Source organism: Clinocottus analis, unplaced genomic scaffold (genome assembly GCF_023055335.1).
Source record: "Clinocottus analis isolate CAN_PGR_092001 unplaced genomic scaffold, fCliAna1.0.p SCAF_367, whole genome shotgun sequence".
Taxonomy (NCBI): Eukaryota; Metazoa; Chordata; class Actinopteri; order Perciformes; family Cottidae; genus Clinocottus; species Clinocottus analis.
This window is the reverse complement of record NW_027176117.1, coordinates 1-13,842: the sequence shown is the minus strand read 5'-3', so window position 1 is coordinate 13,842 and position 13,842 is coordinate 1. Positions and strand designations below refer to the sequence as shown.

General features: G+C 41.8%; 2 protein-coding genes across 2 annotated transcripts; both read left to right on the top strand.

Moving 5' to 3' along the window:
* The first annotated feature begins 3,966 nt into the window (after window positions 1–3,966).
* LOC137799596 (flavin reductase (NADPH)-like) lies at window positions 3,967–9,491 on the top strand. The gene is made up of 6 exons (XM_068596406.1): window positions 3,967–4,285; window positions 6,482–6,770; window positions 7,840–8,001; window positions 8,517–8,606; window positions 8,721–8,852; window positions 9,136–9,491. The coding sequence occupies exons 2-6, from the start codon at window positions 6,686–6,688 to the stop codon at window positions 9,288–9,290; spliced, it is 624 nt and encodes a 207-aa protein (XP_068452507.1). The 5' UTR covers window positions 3,967–4,285; window positions 6,482–6,685; the 3' UTR covers window positions 9,291–9,491.
* Window positions 9,492–11,431: 1,940 nt separating this feature from the next.
* On the top strand, window positions 11,432–13,821 carry LOC137799597 (uncharacterized). Its single transcript, XM_068596407.1, has 3 exons — window positions 11,432–11,498; window positions 11,595–11,668; window positions 12,548–13,821. The coding sequence occupies exon 3, from the start codon at window positions 12,555–12,557 to the stop codon at window positions 13,413–13,415; it is 861 nt and encodes a 286-aa protein (XP_068452508.1). The 5' UTR covers window positions 11,432–11,498; window positions 11,595–11,668; window positions 12,548–12,554; the 3' UTR covers window positions 13,416–13,821.
* Window positions 13,822–13,842: the final 21 nt, after the last annotated feature.

The following is a 13,842-nucleotide window of genomic DNA, read 5'->3' as shown; positions in this document are numbered from 1 at the left end:
TGGTTGCAGCCCAGAGACAGATGAGGAGGAGGAAAGTCGAGGTGAACAAAAGAAGTTGTCATGTCCCGCCCACGCTGCTTGATTGACAATCTAAGTAAAAACAATAACGGGCATCAGAGACGTCTTTTAGTCCCTCGCTCAGACGACAGAATGCAGATCATCTGAGGCGTCCTGGTTTTCTTCTGGTGGATCAACCAGAACCTCAACACGGTTCATAGGACAGCATCTAAAGAGAAATGTTCTCCCAGGTGTGTTGAGTGTGTTGCTCTTTCAGCTGCTGCTGTGACACAGTTGTAAACTGTTAGAATACTTGTATTAATTACTATTATTCATCGTCTTAAAGAAAGATGATTACATAGCAAGCTTTCACAGGTGTGTATAAGGGATCAAACTAATGATTAGGTTTTCCATTCAAATAATTGACTAAATTGACGTATCGGCAAATGACAATAAATTGATAATAATAGTTATTGCAGATGTATTTTCTATTGATTTACTATTGGAACAATGGCCTGTATGGTATGTGTATATAACATGTGCGTGTGCAGAACTGTCAGGTCTTATGCTTTCCCCTCTAAACCACTCAGTGTTATTATTGCCCTCCCTCCCCAGCTATGCTGTCGCTGTTCGTAACCACAATAAATCACCATTACGCCAATGGTGTAATGAAAGCGTCGCCCCCCCCTCCCTCCACACACACACTGCTCTCTCCTTTAATTATCCTTCACACTTTTTCAACAAATTCCCACCCGTCCCTGTGTCCTAAACTCAAGTCCTGTCTCTGGCCTGCACAGCTAGCATTTCGGGGTTATTGGCATTTGGCACATTATTATTATTATTGGCCATCCTTACCAAAGAGTGACAATGCTCCAATTATTTCAGCCCGCAAGATGCCAAACATCAGGCGCCCTTGAAACAAGCACTGAACCTGTGAACGTTGCAGTGAGGCAGCTCGGTCTCCAACACCAGTGAGTTCAGTGCTGATGCTGAACGGCATCGGGAATAGCCTGTGGGTTAATACTTCTGTGATTTGAGCAGTCAGTCAAATAATGTGACTTGATCCAGAATCACATGTGTGTCATTGTATTTTCTGATCTTGTGCTAACCTCTGCAGAGTCAACAAACAGCAAACAACTAAGCGGGTCCAGATCCACTCTTTAGGAGCTCCTCACCAGGCCCTTTTAAGCTGCAAGAGCCTTTACAAGTGACTTGGTTCCAGCCCTGGCGCCCTACTCCAAAGGCCAAATGTTCCTTAGTCCCAAGAATTATCAGGGTGAATTTAAAATAAAGGACGTCACTAAATGACCAAACACCAACTTGAGACTGAAACAGATGGCGTGCAGCGTTAATTTAGACTGCAAGCAAGCACTAGTTGGTCAGGGTATATCTATATAGTGGGTAGGATAGCCTTAGAAGTGAGTTGATTTATAAAACTGGCAATATTCATACTTTCTGACCGCCCATCTATATTTCAGGTTAGGTTAGATTTGAGTGAGAGAGGCACAATCATCAAGAGGGAGTGATTTGTTTTATAGAAGGGAGATGTTGTAGAGAAACAGAAAGGCTGACCTTGGAAGAGGTGAAATAGTAAGAATCAGGGGGAAAGGACACATATGACTGGAAAGATGAAGAGAGAGAGAGAGAGAGAGAGAGAGAGAGAGAGAGAGAGAGAGAGAGAGAGAGAGAGAGAGAGAGAGAGAGAAAAGGGGGGGAGAGACAGCTGCCAGTGTTAATCAGTCAGAGGCAGCAGCTTTGTGTCTCTAAAGGCTTATTGGGGACCAGACCCTCAGTGTGTGCGTCCACTCTTTTTACCACACACACACACACACACACACACACACTCCCGCACACATCAGTGATAAAGGCGATAAAGTTGCATATGCACAGAAGAAACCAACTTTATTGCTGCTCTGAATAAATACAGCAGGGCAGAAAACCTTGTTCTTGCTGATCTGCAACAAAAAGCAGCAACAAAGGACACATTTTGACGAAACCATCATTTGTATTCAGCCCCTACGAGACGCCAAGCCAACCTTCAAATTCAACAATTATTCTGACCCAAACCTAACCTCATCCACAACTTTATCCAGAATGATCTCACTTTGGCTCTCTCTCTCTCTCTCTTCAACACAAACGCACCAGGTGCTTCATCGTGACGTCACCCAGTACGCACTTTACACACAGCACTGAGTCACTTCTACTCATTTCACCTCGGCAAAGTGAAACAACATCTAGGAGAGAGAGAGAGAGAGAGAGAGAGAGAGAGAGAGAGAGAGAGAGAGAGAGAGAGAGAGAGAGAGAGAGAGAGCAGCCGACGCCCAGTCCTGAGTCTGTGAGAAAGACCCCAAGTCTTACTCACAACTGTCACCTTGTGGTCCGATAAACAACGGATCAGCAGCAGAGGACTTCAGTGTCCTAGAGAGGCTTTCTATTGTATATATATATATATATATATATAGATACATACATATAAATATAGACATATATATCTAAAGATATATATATATACCCGCTTTTTAACTTGAAGCATTAGATCCAAATGTAGTATGCTACTTTAACAATATGTGGGTGTTCATAACACTTTTGAGGACAGGGGTCAATGTGGACATGTATTTTGGTATTATACAAATGGAAGTGATACTAGACGAGACCATAATTTCTAATAAATGCGCACTTGAAACCCCCCTGTAGGTGTATTACACAAGTTAAATAGTGACACCAGATTTTAACTTCCATTAAATACAATAAGGTAAAAAAGCATTAGTCTATTATGTACCGTGGACTATTGTTAAAATAAAGAGTGATAGGATCAAACTGGCTCTATTAATGTCATCAAAGTTATCTACAGGATAGCCTGTGGTTTGCTGTGATATTTAATACAAATGACTGAATTAAATGAATGACTATACAGCCTTTGCTCATTATGAGTCTCTCTCTCTCTCTCTCTCTCTCTCTCTCTCTCTCTCTCTCTCTCTCTCTCTCTCTCTCTCTCTCTCTCTCCATACACACACACACCTTGCACCAACAAACCAAAGCTAGCCAACTGACCCACACCTGCATGCACACCTCTGCATTAGCTCCCCGCTTAGCCAGCACAGATGTTTACCACAAATGGCGACCATGTAACAGTCCCGACCGAGGTGGTGGTCACATTGCGCTGCAGATGTGATCAACAACACACCACGTTGAGACCTGACAGGCTACAGTGCATCAGCTCCTTCTGCTCGCGCTGCTAAAGCGAGCTATGCTGCTGCTGCTGCTGGCCTTGTCTTCCCAAAAGGGTAAGAATAATATGAATGCCTCCCACCACCCACCCCCTGCATAAGGGGGCTATACAACAGAGAAATTAAGGGAATAGCTGATACCACAAGGGGCAGGAATGCCAAAGTAATGTCAGGTCACATAGTGAGCCAGAGAGACACTCTACTTTCCTGCAGGAATATATAGGATGACTGGGACGCTTAGGGAAGTTGCAATTTACATTGGGGGTACAGTTTGCCTAAATGCCACCAGAACCCAACGTAGTCCACCGGCAATTTAAAGTTACCGGTTATGATGAACATTGATAATAAACTGATCCTGTGTAACATGCAACAACATCACAAAGCCGATACACTAGGCCGCTATTCGGCTGCTTCCTTGACCCATTTATCCTCTCGAACTGCAGGCAGACAGCTCTGGCAGCTGGCATCCTAACTTTTTCCAGGCATGCATCGTGTAACACATGGAGTGGCAAAAAAAAGACATGTAACAGCGCGGTTCCCCCCTCGCCGGATCACTGCGGTACCCTGCACCCAAATCGCAGGCCGGCGTCCCCTGCAAAAAAAAAAAGGGGGGAAGGGGAAGAAAAAAAAAAAACACCATCGTGCACCTCGACTCCTTGCTCTCACTCAGGGAATGATTGAATAAAACGACATCCCGTGGAGGAATGAATCATGCTGTCGTCCTTCTGTCGGCCTTACCTCAGCTTCAGTGTCAGGCTTCTTGGATTGGTTTTGTCCGCCTCTTATACCCAAGACGACCGTTTGGCTGAATCGATGAGGAGAGCGGTTTATCAATGGAGGAATCTGACGCTCCGCTCTTATTCCAGCAGGGTCTTCCCTCGATTAGTCCTTATTACTACCAGGATGCAGCGGGTTGTCCGGGTAATCACGGTGGCAGCAGCCCGGAGAGCCTCTGCCGTGGAGACGCGGTGCCTTGGCGCAGGGAACGGGCGCTGTGCGCCTGCAGCGGTGACCGCGGGCCGGGAGATGCTGTCGGTGCGGAGGATGCGAGCCGGTGGAGGGTGATTATGATATCCATAGAGGTCCCCGTTTCCACCTGACACAACCTCTCCTTCCTTCTCCTCCTCCTCCTCCTCCTCCTCCTGCTCTTCCTCTCCGCTGGTGATGCTGGAGAGAAATATCAGCATTAGTGCGGAGAGCAGAGAGAGAGAGAGAGTGAGAGAGAGAGAGAGAGAGAGAGAGAGAGAGAGAGAGAGAGAGAGAGAGAGAGAGAGAGAGAGAGAGAGAGAGAGAGACTGTCAGTGTCAAATGTGAGCAGGAAGCCACAAGAGGCTGTGCTTTTAACGTTACACGTCGTCATTTTACAGCAGCAGACGTGGTTTTAAAGGCGAAACAGAAAACCAAATGTAAAAAAAAATGTAAAAAGCCTATGAAAGCACATAAACAGATGTTGCTTTAAAAATATTTCGATTCAACTGGGTGACTTTGACCCATATTAAACTGCTCTAGTCAGACGTAAATTAAACGTACTAATGTTGGTGTTAGCACAGCTAAACTAAGCTAGCTTTTAAATGCTCAAATTACACTATGCTAATGTTAAACTTTAACTTTATCCCCACGACGAGGCAATGGCTACTGCTGTGAAGACAAAAGTTTAACATACCTTAAGCAAGTTGTGTTAAGAGCGTTGATATGTTTGGCTAACTAACTGACTAACTAGCTAACTAACTAGGTTAATTAATATCACCTAGTTATCTACCACATCTTCTGGTCCACGAAGAAGAAGAAGTGGGCGGGGCAGCGGTTGTTTTTCATTATCATTTTTAAAAATAACTATGAATCTGAAATTACTTATAAATAAACTTCTGTTTTAAAGCACTTTATATCTATTTATTTTTTTAAATGCTGAGTTCATGAGTCAAAATTAGTTAAATAAATGATAGTCCTTAAAAACACATTGCAGTTTTCGTAGACTTAAATGTAGTGAAATACTATATATAAATAGAAGATTATATTATATTAAACAAACTGACTGTTTGACATTGTATGTGTCAGACAAATGTTCAAAGCAGATAGAGCTTTCCCATAGACTGTGCATCTTTTAGGCGACCGCAGGTCAGGACAAACTAATTGTTGTGAAGAAAGTAAATGGACCATAATCACACCATTATATGTCGCTGTGCATTAGTGACTTGTGTGAATAATCTTGAGATAGGCCTAAACAGACACATTTGTTTCAAGACATTTAATCATCAACAGGAAACTTACAAAAAACTAAAAGATGATTCACCGGTTAAACAATTATGTATTCAACATTTTCATTTTACAGTAATTATATTTTGATTTGTACTTCTCTTTACTCTGCTTGCTGTTCTAACATCAGTAAATACTGTAATTTAGTGTTGGTTATCGCCTGCTTTGAAATGAATCAGCTATAATTAGCTTGGAACCCAAACTCGTTTTATACTTTAGATTTTCTACATTAGAAACACGAATGAAGAAAGGATTTAGTGATATAAATCCTCACATCTCTGTTTAAATGTCCAAATGCAAGAAGAAAAACTAAGTGCACCTGAATTTGCTCTCAAAGTGAGTCGGTTTTGGAAGCCCTGAGGAAATGTATTTTAAAAAATAAATAAAAAAACTTGCACAAAAGCAGGTCAGCCTCTTGCGTATTCACCTATTAGAAGCACAACTTGTGTATAACAAAGTATTGGTTTGACCTGTCCACCAATGGTACATTTAAGTAAAATTTTCAACTCTATTTTATTCCACTTTATACTTTTTTATTCAATATTTATTTGATCTAATATAATTTGACCAAGTATAGTTACTACTTGCAAGTGGAGACTATTAACACAAAATATAAATCCTATACTATGATTGATTGATCCCCAGGTGTAAATAAATATGCTACAGATGCTCTTACACATACGCACAAAGAAATAAGAAACACAAGACAATGTGAAATGTAAATGTGCACAAAGTGACAATATATAGCACAATTTATTTATAGAATGTGAGTAGATAATAAAATAAGGAATACAAAATAAGAAATGTGTGCATCAAACAATGCAAACATTTTAAAAGTAATGCTGAGAAGAGGTAAAACAAATAAATAAAAGAGTGTAAAAATATTTTAAGTAAGTCCCTTCTCGCTGTAACGTTAAAGTGATGGAGCCGTATAATCTACATGTTTCAATACTGCTATGAAAAGTACCATCACGACTGCATAATAATTTTTACGATTTTTACAGCGCGGCTCCTTTAAATCTCCGTGAAGGAGGAGGGGGAGGAGTCTGAGATTGCGGAAGTGCCTCTCTTCTGTCACATAAGAGGTTTGTACACATGTCAAATGGGACTTTTTCAAAACATTTAAAGTAAAGCCCACATCGGACTCAGTTTGAACCGGCCAAATAGTTAGTCGTTGTTGTGTCGTGGAACTCGCTTACCTGCAAACGATGTCGGACACCATCAAAAACGTCGCGATATTTGGAGCCACGGGAATGACCGGGATGGCGACCCTGCCGCTGGCGGTGGCTGCAGGTGAGGAGTGAGATTAGAATATGTATCGGTGCCTTGTGCTGGTCACACCGTTCACCCGTTATGGACCACTATACGAGCGCTATTCCATGAATGCATATAATGTTAGAATATATATTTGGATTATTATATGGGGAAAACTATGGTTATTTGGGGATTTTGTCAAAATCCACCTGCTCTAATTGCACTGCTGCTCTAATTGCGTCACAGCAAATGCAATCTGATTTAATTTCGATTACACGTTTCACATGTGGAACTTTTTTCTTTCTTTCTTTTTGAATCTCATAAATTAAATATATACTTTTGTTTATAATGAATACATTCAAATGTACAGTTTACATTTAGGATCATACTCTGCTGCAGTTCGCTCCATTATAATCTATTGGGATTCCCCAAAGTTTCGAAACGCTCACATAATGTCACATGATTCATTAAATTTAGCAGCGTTTTCAGTCCCTTTTTCCTTCCTTAACCACCGGGGACCGAGCAATACTGTCGAGTCATGTTAGACATCAGGCGGTCTGCAGCACTTTGCTGAGTCACACAGCTGATAGTGGAAGCTGGTCACTATCTTGCCCATGCAGAAAGGGTGTGATCTCCATAGTGCAGCAGGTGAAAATACACTCTATAACTTTAGCTCCAGTTCCAAAAACATCATAATCATTGCATTTTCTGTGGGATTTTAATACCACAGCACAATATATAACCAATCCGACCAAAGGGACAGTTTTAGTGTGAGGGTTTCTAAACAAGGGTGAAAGGTCATCAATCGGTCCCTGACCCCCAGCTGCTCCAATGTGGCAGTGACTCTCGTTGACCCACTCCTTTTGGCTCTTTTTTTCATGATCTTGATGAAGTTTTCATTCTACACCTCCTGCGAGGTGTAAAGGAGAAATCATAAGAATTTAGGGAATATAACAACGGGAACCTGAAATGGCATCAGGCTGCATTGATGTCATGATGAATACGATACAAAAATCATAAAAGTATATTGTAGGGCTAGTATTTGGATGTGTAAGAGCATCCAGCGTTGACGCCAGTGTGTTTAATTTGCCCTCGTTCCCTCCATCAGGGTACAATGTGACGGTGCTGGTGCGGGACCCCGCCAAGTTGCCCGCCGACCACAAGGCCTCAAGAGTGGTGGTGGGAGATGTGCTCAACAAAGAGGACGTGAAGAAGACCATGGAGGGCCAGGACGCTGTGGTCATCATTCTGGGCACCAGGAACAACCTGAGTTAGTCTCCACGGTTTAAAGCTAAAATAACTTTGATTGGTCGCCGTTTTCTCACATTCACCTCACACAAGGAGGATCGTCGTATTGAATGGTGTAATAGTTGGAACTTTTCACCACAGGTCGCAGTGTGCGTTTTACAACACATACCCCTATGTTGTTTCAATGACACATTCTAAAGTACACAAAAAAGGTGGACCTTATTTTTCAAAAGTAGCAAAACAATAATAGCAATTGCTGAACAGTAAACATCAAATATTCAATTTCAATAATACACCAATTCCATTTAGCTGTCACATGAATGTCGAATCTGAAAACAGATTACATAATTGATGCATAGGATGTCTTCTGAATACGGCATCTACTAAAAATTAAAACACTAATTATTTAATCTTGTGCTTCCATATATGTACACATACGTGGAGGAATGCTCGCCTCTCAAACTGCACTCGAGTACAGCTTTTAAATGTCTAGTGACGCTCCACGTCAGGTACTGTAATATGATTTGCGCTCGCCAGGCCCGACCACCATGATGTCTGAAGGCACCAAGAACATCCTTGACGCCATGAAGGCTCGCGGGATCGTCAAAGTGGTCGGCTGCATGTCGGGTATGACTCACTGTTTGAAAAAAAATTTAAACAATAAAGTGCTGAAGTTCAGACAAGCAGTACAATTAAGACAATTGTATGAAGTGCGTTTGTGTTTCTCCTTGTCCCTCCCAGCCTTTCTGCTGTGGGATCGCGCCAAAGTCCCGCCCGGGATGCTCCCTGTGACAGAGGACCATGACAGGATGTACGCAGCGCTGCAGTCATCGGGGCTGGACTACGTGGCCGTCATGCCTCCTCACATTGGTGGTCAGTAGGAAGTAGAGCTTTATTTAAAATATTATTTAAATAAGTGGAACTATCAAAACAGTTTACTGATGTAAAAGTGCTGCAATAAGCCAATCTGATTCAATTCATGTGGGAATTATGTGTTGTAATAATAATAACATGAACAAGCAAAAACAAACTGATAACCAGCCAACAATGACATCAAACCTTTTTATTAATTTATGTTTGTAGACAAAGAGAGCGTTGTTGTGTTTTCTTGTGTTTCTTTATAACCAGTTTTAGTTTCTGTCTTGCCCTCCTCCAGGCGACCTCCCTCTGACTGAGAGCTACACGGCGGCGGCGGACATGCTAAAAGGAAGAGCCATCTCTAAACATGACCTGGGACACTTCTTTGTCAAGTGTCTGTCCACCTCAGAGTGGGACGGCAAGACCGTCGGAGTGTGGGGAGAATACAAATAAACCCACCGAACCGCTTCAGATCTCTTCTGAGCATCATTCTGAAGAGAAGATCCATGTTCACGCAGAGAATTCTGCAGATGAATGAAGGAGTGATATATGAGCAGATCAAGATTACCAGTGTGATTTGGTCATCAGCTTCGGCTGTGGCTGTTAACATAACTTTTTTATTATAGCAGTGGAAAATAAAAGATTTTATTGTGCTGAATGAGTAAAGTGTCATGTGAATGAGCGAAGCTGCAGGCTGGTTGTTGCTGGAGTGACAAAACAACATCAATAGTAGTAATACACTATACTAGCATGATGTTCTCTACATCATTTACTTTACACTTTGTGAAAGCTACATGAAGAACACAGTAGATCAGGCATACATTAAAATATACATAAAAACAACACTTAACAAGAGTACCTTTAATTTGTGGATAACTGTGCTGTTGCAGTACAAACTGTACACATATCTAACTGGGTTGGATCAGTGTTACTAAACATGTCTTTGTTAAGGTTTGGTGTTGTGTGTTTTTCGGCGTGAATGAGTTGATAAAAATCTTGCAGGTCCATTGCTCTAGTCTCTCTGCCTGCCGCGGGTCACCTCATGGGAGTCTTTCCTTTTCTAAAGGACAGACGGAAAGTCAGATGAGTCTCATGCGTTACGCATGACGTGTAGCTGTTGTGCCACTCCCTCTGACAAAAGAATGTGTCAAGTGACCCAAGTGCAGAAAACAAAATCCCTGACATTTTCAATTATGTCCTTCAAAATAAAACCAGTTTGTTTTTTCAAAGTATAGAGAACATACAAGGAATTTGTGCATCACCAAAAAAAACGTGAATGAGAAAACATACAAATTTACAATAAAATATGACTCGAATAAGAAAACCAGAATAATATAATGTGATTAAGTAATGACAGTTAGTATTTTCTTTATTAATAGATGCCCATAAAACACATGATGCTTAGTATATTATGTGGTAAAAATAAATATAACATTAACTTAATACACTATAGCACATTATTGTCTATATGGATTATAATATACAATATATAGTACTATATAACATTGTAAATACAGCATATACTGCAACATAGTGGACACCTATATTGTTTCTCTATTGTCAGGACTGCACTCAATGTAATATAATATGTTATAATATATGTAATAATAATACTAATAATGTGAACATGATATGCTTATTATATTAAATGTAATATAGTCAGTGTATAGTAATATAATGCTAATGTTATGTTATAATATTTAAAAAAAAAAAAAAAAAAGGTGCAGCAGACGTTTGCTAAGTTTTATTTTGACAGAGTACAGGAGGTTGTGACGACATGTTTTTCTCTGCCGTCCAATGCACAGGCCGAGGAGGAGCTACTGCTTTTTTTAAAGTGGACTCACTGGTTCTTCAAGCGGCGAGAAGTCGAGTTGTGGAATTTAAATCGAAACCGTGAACTTTGACATGTCGACGCTTTGTCTCAGCAGAAGTTGACCCTTGATCCGACGACCGCTGCTCTCTCAGGTAAACGACTCGTCTCTGAAATACGACGGGCTCGGACCTCTGCGACCTTTATCACCGAGAGTTTAAAAAAAACTAATTTATCACGTGGACGTGACTTAGACCTGTTAACTAATGGAGTTTGCTTTGTCATCACGCGTATTTAAATGGTCCGAGAAACAAAGTCGAAATATCTCCGATTGTTTTGATTTAGGATCGGTTCAGCAGCATAATATCCTCTCAGACAATATTGTTTTTACAGTAACTTAATAGGACTGGAACCCAAAAGCGGTCATTACTAGTGTTTTACGCACACACACACTGCCGTACTTTGTAAATAAAACCAATATACTGATGAAAATCTCTCCTCTGTCAGTGATGTAATCATTTAGGAATTAGAGCTATGCAAATTACATAATATCAAGCTTGACAATTCGGCCTGCGTAGAAAATAATCAGCGAATATTATAATGATATCTAGCCAAGTATTATATGACCTGTGATATGATTAGTATAGTTGCCAAGTATATGTATGCACATATAAATATAGATGGATAAAAGTGAGATTTGCACGTCATCTTATTCAGAGTGTAACGTACTTACACTACACTACCCATAATGCCCCTCGCCGCATCCAGCCCCCACTGTGAGCCTTTTGGAGTGAAACTCAAATCACGGGCGGGAGAAGACCGAGTCAGTCGGCTCGCGTAGTCGTAGCGTAGTGAGTTTGAAACCGAAGGTTTACAATAGTTTTTTAATTGTCGACTTACTTTTTTATTAGCGGAGTTAAACGTTACGTTGTTTTTTTGTTGTTTAGGTCGAAGAGGAGACGAACCCCAATAACTACCTAAAGTCAACGCTGCCGAGGAGAGACGGGAAGTGATTCAACAGGTCTGTTCGCTTAAACGTGTCTAACTTCCTCATTGTTTAAAGTTGAACACGCTCGTGTTTGACTAACTACGTTCGTAGTTTCCGTCTCTTTAATCGATATATTTCAAGTCGGTCCGATCCGCTGCACGTTATTCGACGGCCTCCGTCGAAGGCTCCGTTTCCCTCCTAACGTCACAACCCCCAACCCGCATTTAGTTTAGCTAGCGGACCGCTCGCTGCGGGACCTAACGGGAGCTAGCGACCTTTAGCTTTACAGATAAACAGCGCTGAATGCACTATATTACCACTTTTATGCTGATTTCATTTTATACGGTGTCGTGTTTTCAGCAGTGTGCGTTAATTCAAACGAAACAATTAGTTGCATAGTTATTTGCCAAGTCGTTCGGCCTAACTTGAACAAACAAGGATAGCAGTAAAAACATTTAAAGGATTCTGCACCTTTTTATACGGCTGTTGCTAATGTGTTATTCCCCCAAACAGCTGACAAGGTAACATGCTATCTGTTACAGAGGGTCTTCGCTCATCTCACTATCTACTGTCTCAGTCAATGGATGCAATGCATCCAATACTTTCTTTTTTCCTGCTTAGAGGCCGCAACAGTAGAATATTACTTTTTTTTATTACAGGTTGTCAGAGCCCAAAAGGATATCTTTGATACCAACCAAACACTAACCTTAAATCCTGAGTGTTTAAGCATCAATATTTAAAAGATTATGTTTCCCTTTACTAACTTTCTATTTAGTGAATGCTTGATTATTTTATGATCCAGCGCAGACATAACTAAGTTTCTCATCTCATAAGCATTTAGGTATTCAACTGTTGTAATGTTAACTAAGCAGCAATACAAGTCAACCTAACGGTTTATGCCTTCCTCCACAGTTTAAAGATGATCATAAAGGGGCAGAAGCGCAAACATCCACCAGAGGACGTGGAGGTCTCCGACCGGAGCAGCCCCACCTGGGAAAGCCAGCGCCAGTTTGTCTTCTCGGTCTCCTTGAACAAGTATCAGTGTGGCCAGGTGCTGCCTGAACCCAGCCTGCGGAGGTCTGTCCTCATAGCCAACACTCTGCGGCTGATCAGCGTGGAGGCTTGTATGGCGCCCTCTGTAGACATGGAGGTGTCACAACCGTCCTGTAGCTCTTCATCTGCCCTCCAGGAGAGTATTTTTACCGAAGGCACTGCAGAAAAGCATCACTCTACAGTGATTTATTCTGACAGCCACTCGGCTCTTGTCAGCTGCCCTCTGGTTTCTTTAGATTGCACGTCAAATTGTGCTACAAGTAGGTCTCCTGCAAACTACCACTTGGATGCGTCAAATGTCCCCCTGTCAGTTAGAGTCGAAGATGAAGACTGGGGGTCGATGTCCACAGAGTCCGATTACTCTCTCTCGGCTGCCATCAACTCCATTCTCACTGCGTTGGACTCCATCATTGACGGGGGCCCTCAGGCAGCTCCGCGGACACCTCTCAGGTCCTTGGAGAACCTGTCGGGGCCCTGCGATGGCGGCGTGGGGTGGGCGAAACAGGGAGTCAGAGGTTATTCTGGAAGCTGGGAGCAGCAAGTAGAGTCTAGCGATCTGTTTCAGGATATAGACACATCCCTGCTGGAGAGAGACATGGGTGTGCTCGGGCTCAGGGGCAATGGAGGTGGATACCAGACTGAGGATGACTTTTACCAGTATCTGCCCACTTTCTCCTCTTCCACCTCTTCTCACACCGCTTTTCCCTCTCTCTCAACCAGGATCTGAAGTGCCTGCCTTTGTTCTCCTCGTTCATTCCATTGTCAGCCTTTTCACCTATCTTAGCCACACATCTCTAGTCAGAATCAAGGACATGGGGCTTTTTGTGCCACATGAAGAGTTTGTGTTTCTCCGGCAATATGGAGGCCACACCACAAAAAAAACTGTGTTTTTTTATACATGATTCACCCTAAACTGTCTCAACGACACAACAACTTCAAGTATTCCTGCATTCACATTGAATACCCCAGTTCACCTGGACTGAGAGAAGGAAGTTGTGTAAAATGTTAATGAGTTCTGAGAGAATGTGATTTGAAGGAGAATTTTTGAAACACTAATATCATAGGTCAAACTTCTGTGAAGAAATCGTTTAACCTCATATTTATCAGCGAGTTAGAACAGGGGAGTCGTATCAGGTGCTAAAAGAAAAGAAATC

Coding starts and splice junctions, on each gene's coding strand:
- LOC137799596 (XM_068596406.1), top strand. CDS start 6,686: ATGTCGGACACCATCAAAAACGTCGCGATATTTGGAGCCACGGGAATG. Junction 8,002..8,516: donor GGGCACCAGGAACAACCTGA/GTTAGTCTCCAC, acceptor TGCGCTCGCCAG/GCCCGACCACCATGATGTCT. Junction 8,853..9,135: donor CATGCCTCCTCACATTGGTG/GTCAGTAGGAAG, acceptor GCCCTCCTCCAG/GCGACCTCCCTCTGACTGAG.
- LOC137799597 (XM_068596407.1), top strand. CDS start 12,555: ATGATCATAAAGGGGCAGAAGCGCAAACATCCACCAGAGGACGTGGAG.